The sequence below is a fragment of the Pyxicephalus adspersus genome, chromosome 8 (genome assembly GCF_032062135.1).
Source record: "Pyxicephalus adspersus chromosome 8, UCB_Pads_2.0, whole genome shotgun sequence".
NCBI classification, from domain to species: Eukaryota; Metazoa; Chordata; class Amphibia; order Anura; family Pyxicephalidae; genus Pyxicephalus; species Pyxicephalus adspersus.
The window spans coordinates 25,901,498-25,918,175 of record NC_092865.1 but is presented as its reverse complement, the minus strand read 5'-3'; the positions used below and the strand labels follow the sequence as shown (position 1 = coordinate 25,918,175).

The window sequence follows — 16,678 nt, the reverse complement described above, 5'->3', positions numbered from 1 at the left end:
TGCTTGAAAAATGGCTTGGCCTGAGAAGCCCAGGACTTACAGCTTGTTACCAATCCCAGGTGCCTAGCAGTTGCCAAATAGTCATTCAGGAGGGGCAATTTTTTTTACTGCTAATGTACACTAAGCCTAATTTGTTAAGCCACATTGATCACAATATTACACTACTACAAGGGATTACACTTTTAAAACATGGAACTCTAGGGAGTTGGATTAAAATACACAGCACTAGACTGGTGGGGCATAATACATAAAAATTGAAAAATTGTACATTCTAACAAGCCAGGCATTAGAAAGTTGGAACAAAGTATAGGGGGAAGTAGAACACTGACACAATAGCAGGGGTTACTGGATACCTATGGCATAAATAACTAGAAGCTCCAAATTTGCTGTGTCCAGCCCCAGCCACTTTTTACCACCCAGCTACATTTTCCCCTCACTGGGCTGAAAAAAAAAATCGGATAGTCAAACGGCCTCCACAAGCACCAGATATTCTTTTCTTCCCTTCAATTTGTGCTCCTGCATTGTCACCCAAATGCACAGTATGAAATGGAAAGTACATTTCATACACATACAAATAAAAAGTTTAAACATTTTGCACAGGTATGCTTTACTATTCTAACCATCAGAAAACCCTAACCATGGTTTCATCTAACCATGAAAAAAAAGTACTATGTTTTGGCATCATCAGCAATAATAAACTCTTGTCAGTGGCAGCAATTAAACGTCCCTCTGTCCAACAAGAGGAACAAAGGCAAAAAAAGGCCCATGCTGAAACATCGTTTTCTAGCACACAGCACCCTGCTGCCACTCCTCATTGGGCAATGTCTAGATGGGGGCTCACAGGTCACAAAAAAAACAAAAAACAACAAAAAAAAAAGTGGGTTATATGCCCACAGGCCACCAGGTGGGTAGCCCTAATAATATTAATAATGTGTGTGTATATATATATATATATATATATATATATATATATACACACACACACACACACACACACCTGGCCAGGTATTGTGGATAATGTCATTGCACTGCTCTAGAATTATTTTCTTCAAATAAAGATAATTGGTGAACTTTGAAATAATTTTAATATTTTTCCATTGCAATACAATGAAGATTTTTTTGGGAACGTTTATTTAACTTTTTCTGGTTAAAAGTCCACCATCTTATATACATTGCATTAAATACCTAGCTGCATTTTTAATACATCTGCAAAAAAGGGCAATGCAATAAATCCCTGCTATTATTGCATCTTTTCCATCTTCCACAGGACTGATGTAGTTTATTCCTTAATAGATTAGGAGGTCCAGCGCCACCAAGCCACTTTCATTCTATCCCATACTGCTGTCATGGAGTCAAATGCAGGACGAACATCCAAAATCGAGAAATGATAATTTTTATCAACTTCCCCTCCATCATAGTAATCTATGACATAACGAACTTGCCGTCCACAGCGATCTACGATCCAATCATGGCGATCAAAAGGGAGTTCATATCTGTACAAGAAAAGAGCAAGCACAGCTTAACACTAGTATGAAGCATTACCCAGCACAATAAAAGTTATCCAGCCCACACTGTTTTACAACACTGAGCTAAGTGAAATGACTCTACCATTTATTAATTTTCTTTTTTTAAGTGGGAGAAGTTAAAATTTAGTCCACAACGTAGTAAACTTACTGTAAAGTTTACAAAGAACAGCAGAAGATTTTCTTGTATTATGTAGATAAATGTTATTCCCCCAGTGGAGGCCTTCCTATGTGCAAGGAAGAGCAATACCAAACACGAGTTTGCTATTTTTTAATCAGAGCATTCTAACTCCAACATAGAAAGAAATTTTGTTTATAAGAAACTGTGCTTGAGAATGTTACATGGCCAGCTTAGATAGAAACAGACTTTAGAAAAATTCATCAAAGCTGAAACTCAATTCCAGTGCTAAGGTGACAAAGCTAATTACCTTATATGGAGGAGCAGTGTTTTCAACTTACAACAGGAAGGGTTTCAGTACTACAAAACACACCCTACTTTTGTGTATTTAGCCTAATGCTGTAGGCTAAACTCAAAATAACAAAAACACACTTAGCTTTATTCCCAGAGCTCCACTGGGAGGTTTCTTCATTTAGGTCCTGCGTTGTCCCCGGTATCAATCTTCGGCCTGGGCGCCGACATCTTCTTCATTCTTCTTCCAAGGTTACCTGATCTTGCACCGCCCAGGCGCAGAATCAGGTGATGTAGATGGGGAAAAAAGATTGCAGATCCCACTGTGCATGTGCGAGATTGGCAATTATTCTCTTAAAGAAAGTGTTCCTTCTGCGCATGCTTGAGATCAGAACATGCACAGAAGGAGCAGCCAAGAGCCTCCTGGGATGTGTGACATAGGCTTCCCAGGAGGCTTTGTGCTCCCATTCTAAAAGGAGAGGTGTTGCATAAAAAAAAAATAAAAATAAAAAAAGGCTTGTCTACCCTTTTATGTAAAGTAAAAAATCTGAGTTTAGGTCCTCTGTAAGCTATCACAAAGAGAAAAAAAAAAAAAAAAAAAAAGCTTACCCCATCCAGGATCTGATCCGTGCTCTAGGTGAAAACTCCTTTGCTTTACCTCCAAAGCGGACCAGACTGGGGCCACAGGGACATTCCCTAAAATGTAAAAAAAAAAAATGAAATTTTCTTAGGAAGCAGTTTCACATTCATACAGAATTACTCAATGCACTTTTCACAAGAAAATCAAAGTCTAAATGTTGCAGCACAGTAAAAAGTTCATTAAAGCACATTCAATAGATTTCTAATGTTTTGGCCTTCACACAATGCTTGAAAGAAACTTATCAGAAAAAAAAAAATCTGAAGTCCCAATTGGTTTTTGATACAGACTTTTCTGCCTGTGCTGCTAGAACATTTTCCTCATTTCCTGTCAGGTAAACTGTTGAAAACAGGAAATGATGGTAAAGCTCTCTAATGCAGCCCTGGATAATTTCAAGGGGGATTCTAACCTTAGATACTTACTTAGCATGAAGAGCTTCCCATTTCAGGATTTCAGTCCAGGCCTGCTCATTGTTTTGATTGTGAATCTTAATGATATTGGTCATATCTCCAGGATTAATATCTTCTTCCTTCCATTTCCACCTGAGGTATAAAATAATCATGTTTATACTAATACTTATGAACAGCAAATCTAACCTTCATATATCTACCAATGTTAGTTTTTAGCTAGGAGGGCTCAACATGCACATAGTAAAAAGGTCAGCATCTGAAAAAGTGGTATACTAGATATCCAATTGTAGTTATATTCAACTAGATGTATTCCCTAAGGTTGCATTTTTCTGCTGTATGTCCCCAACCCACATACGAGCTAAAGGAAGCATTCGGATATGCAGCAAAAAGTCTTCAACAATAAAGAGCAAGTACACTTGAATGTGACAACTAACTAGCTATTCCATTACCTGAATAAATGAGAACATAGAGAGCTGTATTACAATGTCCACCTTGACTTATACTAAAAAGAAAAGCCCGCTACTAATAAACATTTTCCAGTTTAACAGTTCTGATGTAAACAGACCATACTACAGTAGCTACATAAAGCCATGGCCACCATGCTATGTTTGCTATACCAGGGATAGCTGCTTAGGACCTCTGGTGCACTGACTAAACTAAATAGTAAACTCATGATAAACCAGGTTCCCCTAATAAATACACAAAACATAAAAGGTAACTGAAGTAGAAGGTCTTGTGCAAGGCACCACCACTTCTGCTGCCTAATGTTTAGGTAAATGATATAAAGCTTTTTGACTTACATCACAGACCTGTTAATCCAGCAAAAGCTGCAGTGACTGTAATGGCATACTAAATGCTCTAGATTGCCAGTACACAATACTAGTACTCTATATGTGTCTCCTGTGCTGTCACAGCTTCCTCAGGATTATTAACAAGTTGTATTGGACTTTCTATATCCAAAGGTGATCCTTAAACCTAAGGGCGCAAATAGCAACCACAGCTTTCAACAACCCCCCAAGCATTCCTGTTCACCAACAATGCAATCCTGTACATTATAAAAATGTTTTGTAGTTTAGATGCCAAGAATGTTTCATAGAGATTTGCTGCAGAGTTTAAACATGTTTTGTACAGCTTACCCTTTCCGTAGCATAGCATTCCAGAACATCTGCTCTGAAGGATACACCCAATTTTTATCAGTCTGCGCTCGGGGAATAGTAGATTCTTCCCTGGATACAGACAGAGAAAATGGCTGATCTGGAGCTGGAGTCTGATTCGGAGGGGGCATCTGGACATGAAAAAAAAATATCTTTAAAACATTCCTAAATAAAGCCTATGGAATGTTCTATGGCAAACAGCTCAGATGTCCCCAAATCAACACCATAACTGTAAGCAGAGGAAGGAACAGATGTAACATCTTACCATATTACTGGGATCAATGTCATCTTTGTTAGCTCCTCTCATTGGACATTGAACAAACTCATAGGCTCGTTCTTGATGAGCTGGTCCTGAACAGCTCTGGCTCTCAGCATTTTGGGGAACCGCTTTGTGCATTGGACAACCTGAATCTGACAAAAATGAAAACATTTAATTTATGACATATAATATTGAGCATAGAGATTCATGTAAAGGCATATATCATCTATCATAGTGTAACAGAAGCTTCTTATAGTTGTCCTACACCTTTCAATGATGATTACCAATAGGAGGGAAACAGACTCCAACAGGTCACTTAACAGAAAACAAAGCGGCTGCCAATTGAGAGACCGTAACTCAGTGCTGCCAGCTTGCAACAGGAAGTGAAGTTACTGGCAGGATATCTAGTTAAGAACTTTTGCAAATGACTCCTAAAAATGATTTGCTTATGGAAACTGTATAAAGCAAAAGTTTATGACTAGCAAGCAAAACTAGAATGGCAACCACTCTAAATTTTCTATAAATAATTCTAAGGCAAAGCTCACTTGGGAAGGCTTTTTTCACACAACAGACAATACAAGGTTTCTCAGCAACACTTACCAGCCATACTGCAACTATTTACCATATCTATATTGTACGATTTCTTACTCTGTTGTGTGGGATGACTGTATTTTTATCATAATTAGAGATTAGATTACCTTCTGTTTTTTTTTGATGCATTGGACATCCTGGAGGTGGAGATGCTGCAGATGGAGTTTGTTCTGAAGCAACTACTGCTGGTTGTGGAACAGAAGGGGCTGAAGCAGAGGCTCCCATTTTATCTGCCACAAAAAAAAAAAAAAAAATCAGATAACAATACCGCAGTGAGCAAGGAGCACATTTAGCATTTTGTTTAGCTGTAAAAAAGGGCTAAATACCCTTTTTAACATAAAAGTTTAGAAAACTGTTTTATGTAAGGTAAAAAATACCTTACATATAACCCTCCCTAAGTGTCTTAATTGCTGTGGCGAAAATGACAGAATGGGAGTGCAGAGCCTCCTGGGATACATGCGTCACTCATCCCAGGAGGATTCTGGCTGCGCATGCAGCTTTTTCTTTAATGGGGAGGGGGATGCTGATCTCAAACATGCGCAAGCACGAGATCATGTGATGTAACCTAGATGAGCGAAAAAGGGAGGCGATCTCACTCCGCATGCGTGAGAGGTAGGCAGAAGGTGAAAGAAGAGGAAAAAAAATTGAAGCGAAGGAGGATTCCAGGACAACGTAAGACCCGATCAAGGAAAGCTATGGAGTAGGGGTGTCAAACTGAAATACACAGTGGGCCAAAATTAAAAACTTAAAGTCGTGGGTGAAACTTGAAACTGAAATAGCACCGTCACTACAATTCCCTGCATCTATAAAACAGTCCAATGCGGGACCGCGCATAGGCAGGGAGGCCACTGGTCTATAGACGCGAGTGGTGCTGCTACTACAATTCCCGGCATTACTTGCCTCTATAAACAGTCAAATGCGGGACCACGCATAGGCACAGAGGCCGCTGGTCTAAACAGTGATGCCCGTAGCGGCAAGCCAGCTGCAATTCATATTTAGGAACCCAAAAAAAGGATGTTGCAGGCCAGATTTGGCCCATAGGCCAGTTTGACACTCCGTATCTGGAGGGATCAAACATTTGCAAAATAAAAAGGTGTTTTATTTGTTTTATTTTTTACTTCCAATTTTAATGTGTTACAAACAAAAAAGCAGAGTGCTATGTTACAGAGAATTGTGGTGCCATGTAACACATGTGCATTGCAGCTACATGGGATAGGTCAGTGATAGGTCTCAGTGAAGAAATGATTTCTGACCCTGGCTGGAAGAAAGGTGAACTTCCATTTGTATGAGAGGTCAGCTTTCCCAACCAAAACAAATAAATAAAAACATAAACACTAAGGCCGAAGCTCGTTTACCTAATATTATTATATAACAATAATAGTTCATCACGTGACCATCTTCTCTTGCGTCCCAGTTATCATGTAGAGGTCACTGTCAGAAGTTCTCATTAGCCCGGTCTGACACACCGTACAGATACCGGGACACTGATTTACCGGCACTACATACCGCTCTTGGTGTTCCCGGTCTCAGCTCTGCTCGTGTCCTTCCTGCACAATCCTAAACCTTCATCTAGCAACAGAACACCCCACTACACGAGGACTTGGCGCAGGTAAAAGACGTCATGAGACGTACGCGGTTCAAGCCTCGCTGTGGCTGTTGCCTAGGTGACTGACTCAGCGAGGTTCCACGTGTGGTTTGTTTTATAGTTGGATGTACGGTACATAAAATAAATCTCTGAGATGTCATTTCTGATATGTTTCAATGTTAGAAGGATTTTAACCCCTCCCAGAGCTTCACAAGGCCATGTCCCATAATTAGAACCACAAAAAATCTTTGGTGAATGACCAGGTATGGGGACTTTTGAGGCCAACTACAAACTTAATAGTTTAAAAAGTTTAAAAACCTATTTTATTTTAAATCACACCATAAAATTTACAACAAATGTACATAAAAACATTCTTAGCACCAATATAAATCTCCTACTGGGACAATTCATGGGGGCTGTTCCAATTTCGACACATTTCACAGAATCTAAATCCACAGGAATTATAGAATATATAATTATAGAGCTCTTCTTCCTTTATTAATAATTAATATTAATAATAAACAGGAATAATATAGCGCCAGCATATTACGCAGCGCTGTACATTAAATAGGGGTTGCAAATGACAGACAGATACAAACAGTGACACAGGAAAAGCGGAAGACCCTGCCCCGGAGAGCTTACAATCTAGGAGGTGGGGGAAGTATCACACAATAGGACATATAGCAAAATTCACATAATGTACACACATCAGATGATTATATTCTGATGACATCTCAGTGATAATCTAACATGAACAGTCCCTGCCCCAATTGAGAAGGACACCTTTGCATTTTTATGGAGGAGAGCACAGTGGGGTGCTGCCCAGCCAATCAAAATTTCTGAAAATCGCCAAAAGAAAGAGAAGAAGAAATAAGATGGTGGCACCCTGTGATGGACAGGGACAGGTGGGTATAACAGGGTTAATTCATAAATATTTATATTTTGAAATCTTTCCAACATCTGCAGTGAATAGACATACTGAATGCTAATGCCAGTAGAATATGAATGAGTTACTGATATGTCATTCATGTAATCTTCTTGTTGTGTTAATAGACCTTGTATCACTCCATCACGGGCACCAACAACTTCGCCTGATACTCATCTGAGTTTGGGATCTCTGGCCATCATGATTGGCTGACTCTCTCCTCTAGAATCTATTATGAATGCTGCAGCCAGACTTAATCATCCAACCCACCGCTCTTCCTCCGCTCCATCTCTTTGTACTTCTCTTCAGTGGTTTCCATTTCAACTTAGAATCAAAGTCAATCTCCTGTGACTTGCCTTCAAATCCCTCCACAGTTCTTGTCCCACTTACCTTTCTGACCTGGTGAAAAATACTCCCTCAGCCGCACTCTTCCCTCCTCCAATGACCTATTAATAACTTCCTCACTCATAACCTTCTCACAGCACACGACTGCAAGACGTTTCTAGAGCTGCACTGACTCCCTGGAATGGTCCTATTCGGCTTCCTCTTACTTTCTGTTTCGTTAGAGCACAAAACCCATTTTTTCCAGCTGGCCTACCCATCTTCTTCTGTCTCCTAAAACCCTCACTACTTCCCATAATTCCATATCCCCTTCCTATTGTGTGTTACTTCCCCCACCTCCTAGATTGTAAGCTCTTCTGGTCATGGTCCTCTCCTCCTCCTGTGTCACTGTCTGTATCTGTCTGTCATTTGCAACCCGTATTTAATGTACAGTGCTGCGTAATATGTTGGCACTATATACATACTGTTTATTAATAATAATTATGGCAGAACTCCCACACAGGAGTATATTTCGAGCAGCCACCTATGCCGGGATCATGAACGGAGCTGCCATGTACAGCTCAGTGTACATTATAGAGCAGATTGCAAACAAGTATGATTATTTTATTGCAGAAGAGTTATAACCTGTTCCTTCTACGACAAAAAACCTGGCTGCTCACAAGTTTTTTTTATTTTAACCTTAGTTTTGCTTTGAATACACAGCTGACAAAAAGGACACGCAATGCTAACTGTGCATTCTTCCAGAGCTATGCTGGGTGAGGGACCTTCTGTATCCAATGCACTTCCAAACAATTAAAAGTAATTAGGATGGAAATCTAGAGGGGTTTGAGAAGAACAATGATAAAATAAACCCCGTAACTGGCGTCAGCAGGAGGTAAATAAGCTCCATCATTAGAGTTAGTGGAAGACAAATAAGACCCAACATTTGGGTCATAGTTGGTGCTAATGGATTCAATGTTACACCTGACATGGTGTTCAATAGTTAATTACCTCATCACACATGTCCTGACCCAGGACTGTGCTGTCATATTCGGACAGATCAGGCCACTATGTGTTGACACAATTACAGTGCTGGAACACAAAAAAAAGTTTCAACACACCCACAGCCAATGTACTCTGTGTTCTGGATCCTGTCCACAATCCTAAAACTTTTGTGCAGGATCCAAACACATGGCAAATATGCAATTTTAGTTATCTGATACCTGTCCCCCCTCTGAGCCCTGTTGTTCCTTTCTCCAACTCCTATGTCACTAGAGAACACAGCAGTGATATATAGGTAGGTAGTTGGTAGGAGCATGTATAGAGGGTGATCCAACCTATACAAAAGAATGTCAGATGCAAAAAGCTGCTGTAGCCCTTGAAGGAATCAAGGGAACTCCCCTTTTATTAAGAGGTACAAATGTTATTCATGCTCTGTTGCAGAAAATAAATTGTTAGGTGGTAGAACTGCTTTCTGATCTTTGCTATGATATCAACCTATATTAGGAAGATTTAATAGACCCAGTATTTAATAACCTGTAAGGTCCTAAATACCCGTTATATATGATCACCTCCAAGAATATTATAACCTGCCTCCAGGGACACCACACATTTACTATTCATGTTTATTAAAGGATAGGAAAGCTACTTATAGCTTGTTTTACGGCAGCAGATACTTCATTACACATGTGCTTGTATTATTTTCAGACTTGATTAAGATTATTTTTGTACTACACTTAGTATTGTGTTTTATATACCTGCCGTGATTACTAATATAGAAAACCATAAAATTACAAGTGGCACATTTGATATTCAAGTTCCATCGGGGCTCCATGATTAATTATTATCTCATTTTTCTTGATTTGAAGTAATTACTGCAAAGTGAGATTAGACACAGATTAGATCTCCGCCTTTTAAAGATTTAGGTCAGGGAAAGAATCATTTCAAGGGGACAGAGTCCTCATTAAATCAACGTTCCCAGACAGCAAAATATTTCCATAAAGCCGAGCTGCAAGCGGGCATTATTAGGTTATTAGGTGTCTGGCATATCAAAATATTCAGCAATGAAGTAACAATCTTCTACGGCTTTAAGTGCCCCTGCCTCCACCTCCTGTATATACCTTTGTTGTCAGGGGTCTCCTAAACATTACCTTTGACCTTGGGCAATCTTTATTCCTGCACTGACCATCGTTCCTGTAATGATGTGCTATTGCCATTCAGTGCACAAGTACTGTGAGCCCAGGCCGGCATGATGACGCACTGTAGGTGGTCTGTCCATTACAGCATTCTAAGTAAACCAGCTGTCATTCAACCAAAAAAGAAGAAAAAAAGATAATACTTGCATAGGACAGCATTGGACTGTAGGTGACTATTGCAGCAAGAGGTTCTCTCTTTTTTTTCTGCTTTTAGGTCCATTACATCATCACTAAGTATCTACATTGTAGGAAGATGGGGTTGGGCCAGGAGGGTGTTGTATATAACCTCCTAAAATTAAGCTGTAGTAATGTCCACATGTAACATTGGGCCAGGACATGGGACAGTAAGGCTGGGTATGAAAAGGGCTAGATGATGCTGAATATCCTACAGGCTGGAGATGAGGCTAGTTCTATCTAATTTTTTAGTGGACACTCTGCCTGTGTGCAGAAAAATCAGGCTAAGCAGTTTAACCTCCCTGGCGGTAATCCCGAGTGTGGCTCGGGTTAATTTTCAGTACCAAAAGCGGCCAGGGGATGCAGATGCCGGATGCAGATGTACTGCTTTTACATTTAAAAATACTTAATATTTATACCCCCAGGGAGGTTAATTACAGGGGAGGAACTGGTACAGCTGTTCAAGACTAAAGATACAGAGTTAAGCTTTAAAAATGTGTTTGTAGCTATATCTGCAGTGTGCTGCAGGTGGTGATTACTCACCTTAATGTGCCAGAAGCTAAAATGTTGGAGACTATGATAGAATTTTATATTGAAAGTGTAGGAAACAGGATGGGGACTGGGGTTAGTGTAATAGATGATCGATTGCAAAATGAGCAGCAAAAGCTAGATTGAGTTTTGCATTGGTGTATGTCATTGGATTGTGAGCTCCTTTGAGGGACAGCTAGTCACATGACTATAGACTTTGTACAGGGCTGCGTAATATATTCGTACTTTATAAATACTGTGTAATAACAATAATAATATTATGTAAATTTGATGGACTTTTACACAAGATGGTCAGGCAGGGAGTGGTAAGATGTAAAACCAACAACATGGCTACTGCACAGCCATCATAGTTGTCTCCAGTATCTTAGAAACACATACTGACTCTAGATAATATTCAAAAATGACAGCAGCCTGGTGAAAAAGGACAATGAAAGGACAAGGACAATCAGGAATAGTCATGTAAATGCTTTCAGAGGTAATAAATGCCCGCAAATGTATTAGTAAGCATGCAGTAAAAAAATTTTGTTTTTCCCAATGAAATCCATTGTTGAACCATATTTTGTGTTGAAAGTTCCAATGTAATATAAACACAAAATGTAACGTTCAGTATACAAAAAGGCAACTTTTTAGCTGAAGGTACACCACATACTAACATTTAAACTGTTCACCATTCTATTTTTCTTCCACCAGATGGCAGCACATCTCCAGTTTACAATTACTAGGAAAAGGTTACTGTATTTTAGTTGTTTCAGTAACAGAATATGAAATCTGTCATTGCTAAAATGTTATTCTTCAAATTGTAGTCACCCAACAGTCATACTTCATACATTAAAGCCCATCTTTTGCTAAATCTCCCCCTACCTCTCTGAAGAATCTGCATCTTCAATCAATTTGCGCTGTTTAGAAGAAGTTAGCCCCTTGTTTCCAGATCTTCATTTTAAATGTTGCATCAAGGAGGAATCTAGAGAACTAATAGGGGAGTATTAAAGCATACCTAAACTCAGAAATTTCACTTTACATAAAAAGGTAGACAAACCTTTTATGTAAGGTAAAAATCCGTTGTTTTTTTAAAAAAAGCACCGCCAAGACCAATGAAAATGAATGGGAGCACAAAGCCTCCCCGCATACCTACGTCACGCATCCCGGGAGGCTCTTGGGTGCTCCTTCTGCGCAGGCCGGAGCACCTCGGGCATGCGCACAAAGAGAAAAATTTGCTGATCTCAAGCATGCGAGTGAGATCGGCAAGTTTTTTTTCCATCCTACAGCACCCGATCTCGTGCCTGGGTCAGGTGACGTAGGATGAAGAACCCGAAAAAAGAGGAGGAGATTACATCTTCGGGAGCGTCAGCTTCCCTTTTTCGGGACATCTTCGGGACAGAGTCTGGGACGACGCGGGACCCAATGCAATACACCCGCAGATGGATCGGACTGCCCTGCGGGATTGAAGGTGTGTATTTTTTTTCAGGCACTTGTCAGTTTAGTTCCTTTTTAAGGATACCGGTCAACCAACACACAACTAGTGATCTTGAGTGACCAGTCTTCTCAACAGGAAATACTGTGGCTACAACAAATAGCAGGCAGCATTTTTTGACTAATCCTGGCATTGAAGCTGGAGGCATCTTCACCCTGAAAATAAAGTGCAATGCTGTTGTCTATTTTCTACTGTTGTCCTCTTTGTAATTTTTGGCTATTGTACCCACTCTGATTCAATCAATAAAAAGTTATTGAAACTAAAAACAAATAATGAATAGATAACAGCTTTAACATTCTATAAGCACCTGTGTGATATAAGTAAAAATAAAATGTAATGTTTGTATTACCTGGATGATTTACCATGTGTAGCAGTCACCCCTGCAGGAGTGGAATTTTCCCAGGTTCAATTCTGATGTGGTACAAATTATTCTCTCAAACGCCATAGGCCATGTTTAGCCTGAAATAGGCACTCATGGACTCCTGTCATAAAGTACTTTGCAGGGCCCTTTCTCCGGTGGTTTCTTCCCTGTGTCTTGTAGGCTGTTTCAACAGGGCCCCAGCCAAGCTGGCCCAGGGGGCCCCAGGAGCAGCTGGACCCACACACCTGAGGATCTATTTGTTCATCTCTGGGGAAACCTGTACTTCTAATTCTTGAAATATTTGTCTGTTTTTAAACTCCCACCCAAACAAGGGCCCAAATTGCCCACTGTCTGACAAACTAACACAACTGATAAGTTATAGGTTTCCACCTCCTTAACCAGGCAACAGAAGGTAGCCAACCATTACTCTTTAATGGGACTCTTTAAAGGGACCTAACACCAAAAGGGCACCACATATTTTTACTGCCAGGATCCATATAATTAGGTATTTTGTACAGTACACGTTTTCAGTTAGATGTCTAGAAGGCAAAACTAAGAGAAGGGAAGCTAGGAAAAAACTTTCCCAGGGAGGCTTTAGCTGACAGTATCCACTGGGACTTCTGCCAGCCAACTGTTCTCACTTGAGAAATATGCATATCTTTTTCTTGGAGACAATATTTAATGTAACTCCTAGAATATGTCTAAAACTGCCTCAACAACTGTTGATGGCACAAAGTAAAAAATTGCCACCTAGTAGTTTACCAGGCATTGCCTAGTATTATTAGACTGCCTAGTAAAAATAAACCTAGTGGAATAAAGCCAACAAAGTGCTTTGCGGAAATATGTGGCAACATATATAATAAGTATTGCAGTGCCTTTATTTTGAATGGCACACCACCTCATGCACTTGCTAATCCCCTTACACTGTAGCATGCTGCAACACAAAGTAGTGTGTTGTAATGCCTTGCTGTGCTTAAAAGGGTCATGGGCTGTTTTTTAGCCTGTCCATTTTTTCTAATGAGCTGCTTTTATGCCCCACTCGCTAACACATGTACAATAATACAACACATAGATTATTGGGCTCTTAAAGGCAGGAACATGTAAAAGTTATATTTATATTCTCATTCTATATACCTGGATATAGTAAATGAGGATGTGCTTTCTTCATGCATGGAAAAGCTCATTCCAGAGTCAGCCCTATAGCTACTTATTTTTCCATACTTGAAAGTTAAAGAAAAGAAGAGTGAAAGAGAGACCCTTTGTAAAGACCACATCGTGACTTGGAGCTTACATAAGGCTAACGATTCTTTTCTTAGCACAGTTTTGGGTATGTAAGTGGCCAATCACTAAAACTGTCACATACACCCTACACCCTAATGTACTATCAATGTTATTTTCCCAGGCAACATTTAATATCATCAGTTGCTTTGCTCTGTATGGACAGAGCACAGATTCAGGGTAACATTGCACACATATTTTATATATTTGATATATTGTTTTGTTGTCATATTTTAGATGTTCTACAATAATATTATAGTTGCTTATGGCTTTGCCATTTTTTTAGAATGCTTATTGTCACATAAACTTGTTAGGATGGATCCATGGCTAACTGGTCTATGTCTGGGTCTTCACCTGGAGCTGTAGAGGGCAAGTGCTTTATTTAGGAGAATCAGAAGCAGACCACTGGAAGCTCAGTGGCTTCCCAAAGCTTCAAGGGGAAGGAGATCAAGAGGAAGAGGTAAGCTATCAGCTTTTGTTTATGAAAAGGAAAAGTGTTGTGTTGTGAGTCAGAGAGGGATCTACCAAAGAGGTAGTTAGTGGCCCAGTCAGGCTAAGATTTGTTTGGTTGTTTTTTATTTTTTCACATTGTGCTTACTGGCATCCTTTTGCTTAAATAAAGTACCCAGACAGGAGCCTGAAATACTGTAGTGCCTCATTTGTACTGCTGCTACCATGTTGCTACAAGCGATCCCAACCAGAAAGTTCACAATACATTTTCTACTTGTAACTTCAGACTTCCTCCAGTTCTGCTTGGACATTAAATATTGTTCTTGAAAAACTATTCAATCAAATGATTCATACACCTTAAAAAAATTCACTTGTATTGTATGTACTGAGTGTTCTTTGAAGATATGAGGTATGGTTAGAATGCTGCCTTCTCACAGGGCTCTGAAAATACCAACAGTAAAAGTTAAATTTTAACTAATAAGTTATCATAGAACACTGCTTTTAGTAGTGCAAACTGTTCAGTATACCGTACATGCTCAAGGTTGAAAGCGGGTATAATGACAGTCTACATGTTCTTTCAGGGCAGATGTTTTATTTTGTTTTCTAAAAATTAGTTTTAAGCTGAACTCTTGTCAGCACCTTAAAAGTAAACTGAAATCTCCCTCTCTTCTCCCTGTGAAGTGTACCTGTAACAGTCTTTGTGACCAATCAGAGTCAAGGGCTTGTCAGTGCAAGGAATACAAGGATAGATCTCCCTTCTGCTCTCAGCCCAATCACCCTGCCTATCTCTATTGCCATACGTGGTTCTCTAACACTGCAGAAATGCTGCACAATATAGTGTTCAGGCAAACATTATCTCTTCCATGTAATAAATACAGAACAACCCTGCTTGCTGTGTTTACACTGATCTCACAAAGCTAAAACTTTCCTCTTAAATCCCCTATCCTATGCTGTGCTTCTCTCAGTTTTCCACTAACCTTTATTATCAGTTCTCTTAAACCACTGCAGACAGCACAATGATTTACAAACCAAAACACCTTTGCATTGCATTTGGGCTCATTCAGTCACTGCTTTGTGTCTCCACTGAGTGTACATATAGCAAACGTTTGCATGAAAAAAATATGACAGCAGAATAGTACACTTTCAGCGAGGATTTCCAGGTTTGCAGCACTGCCTCTCACATACTGTATCAGCACATTTCTTGGTGGACTTTATTTGCATGTAGACTAACCAACAAAATGCTAAACCATGAATCTGAGACTACATGATTGAAAAGACAGAAAGCAAGTATGTGAACACAGATTGGAATGGGTAAACTGGATATTCCTGTTAAGTGGGTTCAAGATACCTGCTGCAGCTTCTAAAGCTTGTTATGTGGAAGTCACAGTGTGCAAGAAATTGAAACTAATCACTGTCTACAATGGAGCAAATCAAAAGTGGAGAAGACGCGTCCATAGTATGTTGGAATGACAGCTATTCTGACAATGAAGAAGACGACTGTCATCAAAACTCCATTCACCATGTTGGGCACGGAATGTTTATGGTATCCCAGCACTTCAAAGAACCACCTGTGTAACTCAACAAAAGTGAATAATTTAGTACCAGATGCAGCTAAACAAAGAAGTCAAATAAATACATCTAATCAATCAGGCAGCTAGAGCTTGCCTCATTTTCTGGCTGGAGAATGTACAGCATTATCTAGTATTTTCTATTTCTGCTTTTCTGTCTCCAGCCTGCCCCTTTATTTAAAGGATTTCATGTTTTTCAATCCTAAGGGCTTAGCACGACATGTGCGCATACAACCTCTTCGGACATGATCTGCCTATACTGCAAGGAAAAACAAAGAGATTCATTGACGACATTGGGTCTTTTAGGTTATTGAATGCAAATGGAAACTTTCTTTAAAAAAATAATTTGCATGTTGAGGGAAATACAAAGTATAACTATTATATAACACTGCAGCCTGAGGCATGTTCATCTGAAAGCTGAAGGCTTTCATTTTCCCCCATGTAAGCCTTCAGCCCTTATTTAATCACAAAGCCATAGTTGACATGGTGATGAAATGATTGGAAATCAAGATGATCTGCAATTACTTCATTGTGATCTGGCTAATGAATGTAGGACTAGAAGGAGAACTGGGCAAAGATGTCAGTGATAGCAATAGGGGCAAGGCAGTCATCTCTAAAGTGCAAGGGTTTTAGAAATAAATCTGACATAATGTGCAAATATACCGTGCATAGTGTGGCATATTACTTGGGGTTGCTCATGGTACAGGACAGACAACAGGCAACAGACTCAAAAAGTCCAAAATAACAGCAGTATTTATTTTCTTTAGCCAAGTGTTACAGCACACGTCATAACTTTACAACAAATTATTAAACACTAG

General features: G+C 39.6%; 2 protein-coding genes across 3 annotated transcripts in view; both read right to left on the bottom strand.

The window, feature by feature from the left end:
• Window positions 1-1,066: 1,066 nt before the first annotated feature.
• Window positions 1,067-6,643, bottom strand: HCCS (holocytochrome c synthase). Of its 2 annotated transcripts, none has more exons than XM_072419836.1 (7): window positions 6,490-6,643; window positions 5,091-5,213; window positions 4,399-4,544; window positions 4,116-4,264; window positions 2,992-3,111; window positions 2,542-2,628; window positions 1,067-1,493 (listed from the first exon to the last, which is right to left on the bottom strand). In XM_072419836.1, the coding sequence occupies exons 2-7, from the start codon at window positions 5,206-5,208 to the stop codon at window positions 1,295-1,297; spliced, it is 819 nt and encodes a 272-aa protein (XP_072275937.1). In that variant the 5' UTR covers window positions 5,209-5,213; window positions 6,490-6,643; the 3' UTR covers window positions 1,067-1,294. The 2 variants fall into 2 exon arrangements, with proteins under 2 accessions (XP_072275937.1, XP_072275936.1); XM_072419835.1 differs by lacking the exon at window positions 6,490-6,643 and adding an exon at window positions 6,339-6,483.
• Window positions 6,644-15,700: 9,057 nt separating this feature from the next.
• The window catches only part of TLCD4 (TLC domain containing 4), a 38,237-nt gene continuing 37,259 nt past the window's right edge, over window positions 15,701-16,678 (bottom strand). Inside the window, exon 8 of the mRNA XM_072420791.1 lies at window positions 15,701-15,860. Coding sequence (XP_072276892.1) covers window positions 15,701-15,860 — 160 coding nt within the window. The remainder of the gene's footprint in view (window positions 15,861-16,678) is intronic.

Excerpts from the sequence above, each read along its gene's own strand:
- HCCS (XM_072419835.1), bottom strand. The coding sequence starts at position 6,369 with ATGAACTATTATTGTTATATAATAATATTAG. Across the intron at positions 4,545-5,090 it reads GCATCAAAAAAAAACAGAAG|ATTCAGGTTGTCCAATGCAC; the intron begins GTAATCTAATCT and ends CATTTTTGTCAG. Across the intron at positions 1,494-2,541 it reads CGGATCAGATCCTGGATGGG|ATATGAACTCCCTTTTGATC; the intron begins GTAAGCTTTTTT and ends TTTCTTGTACAG.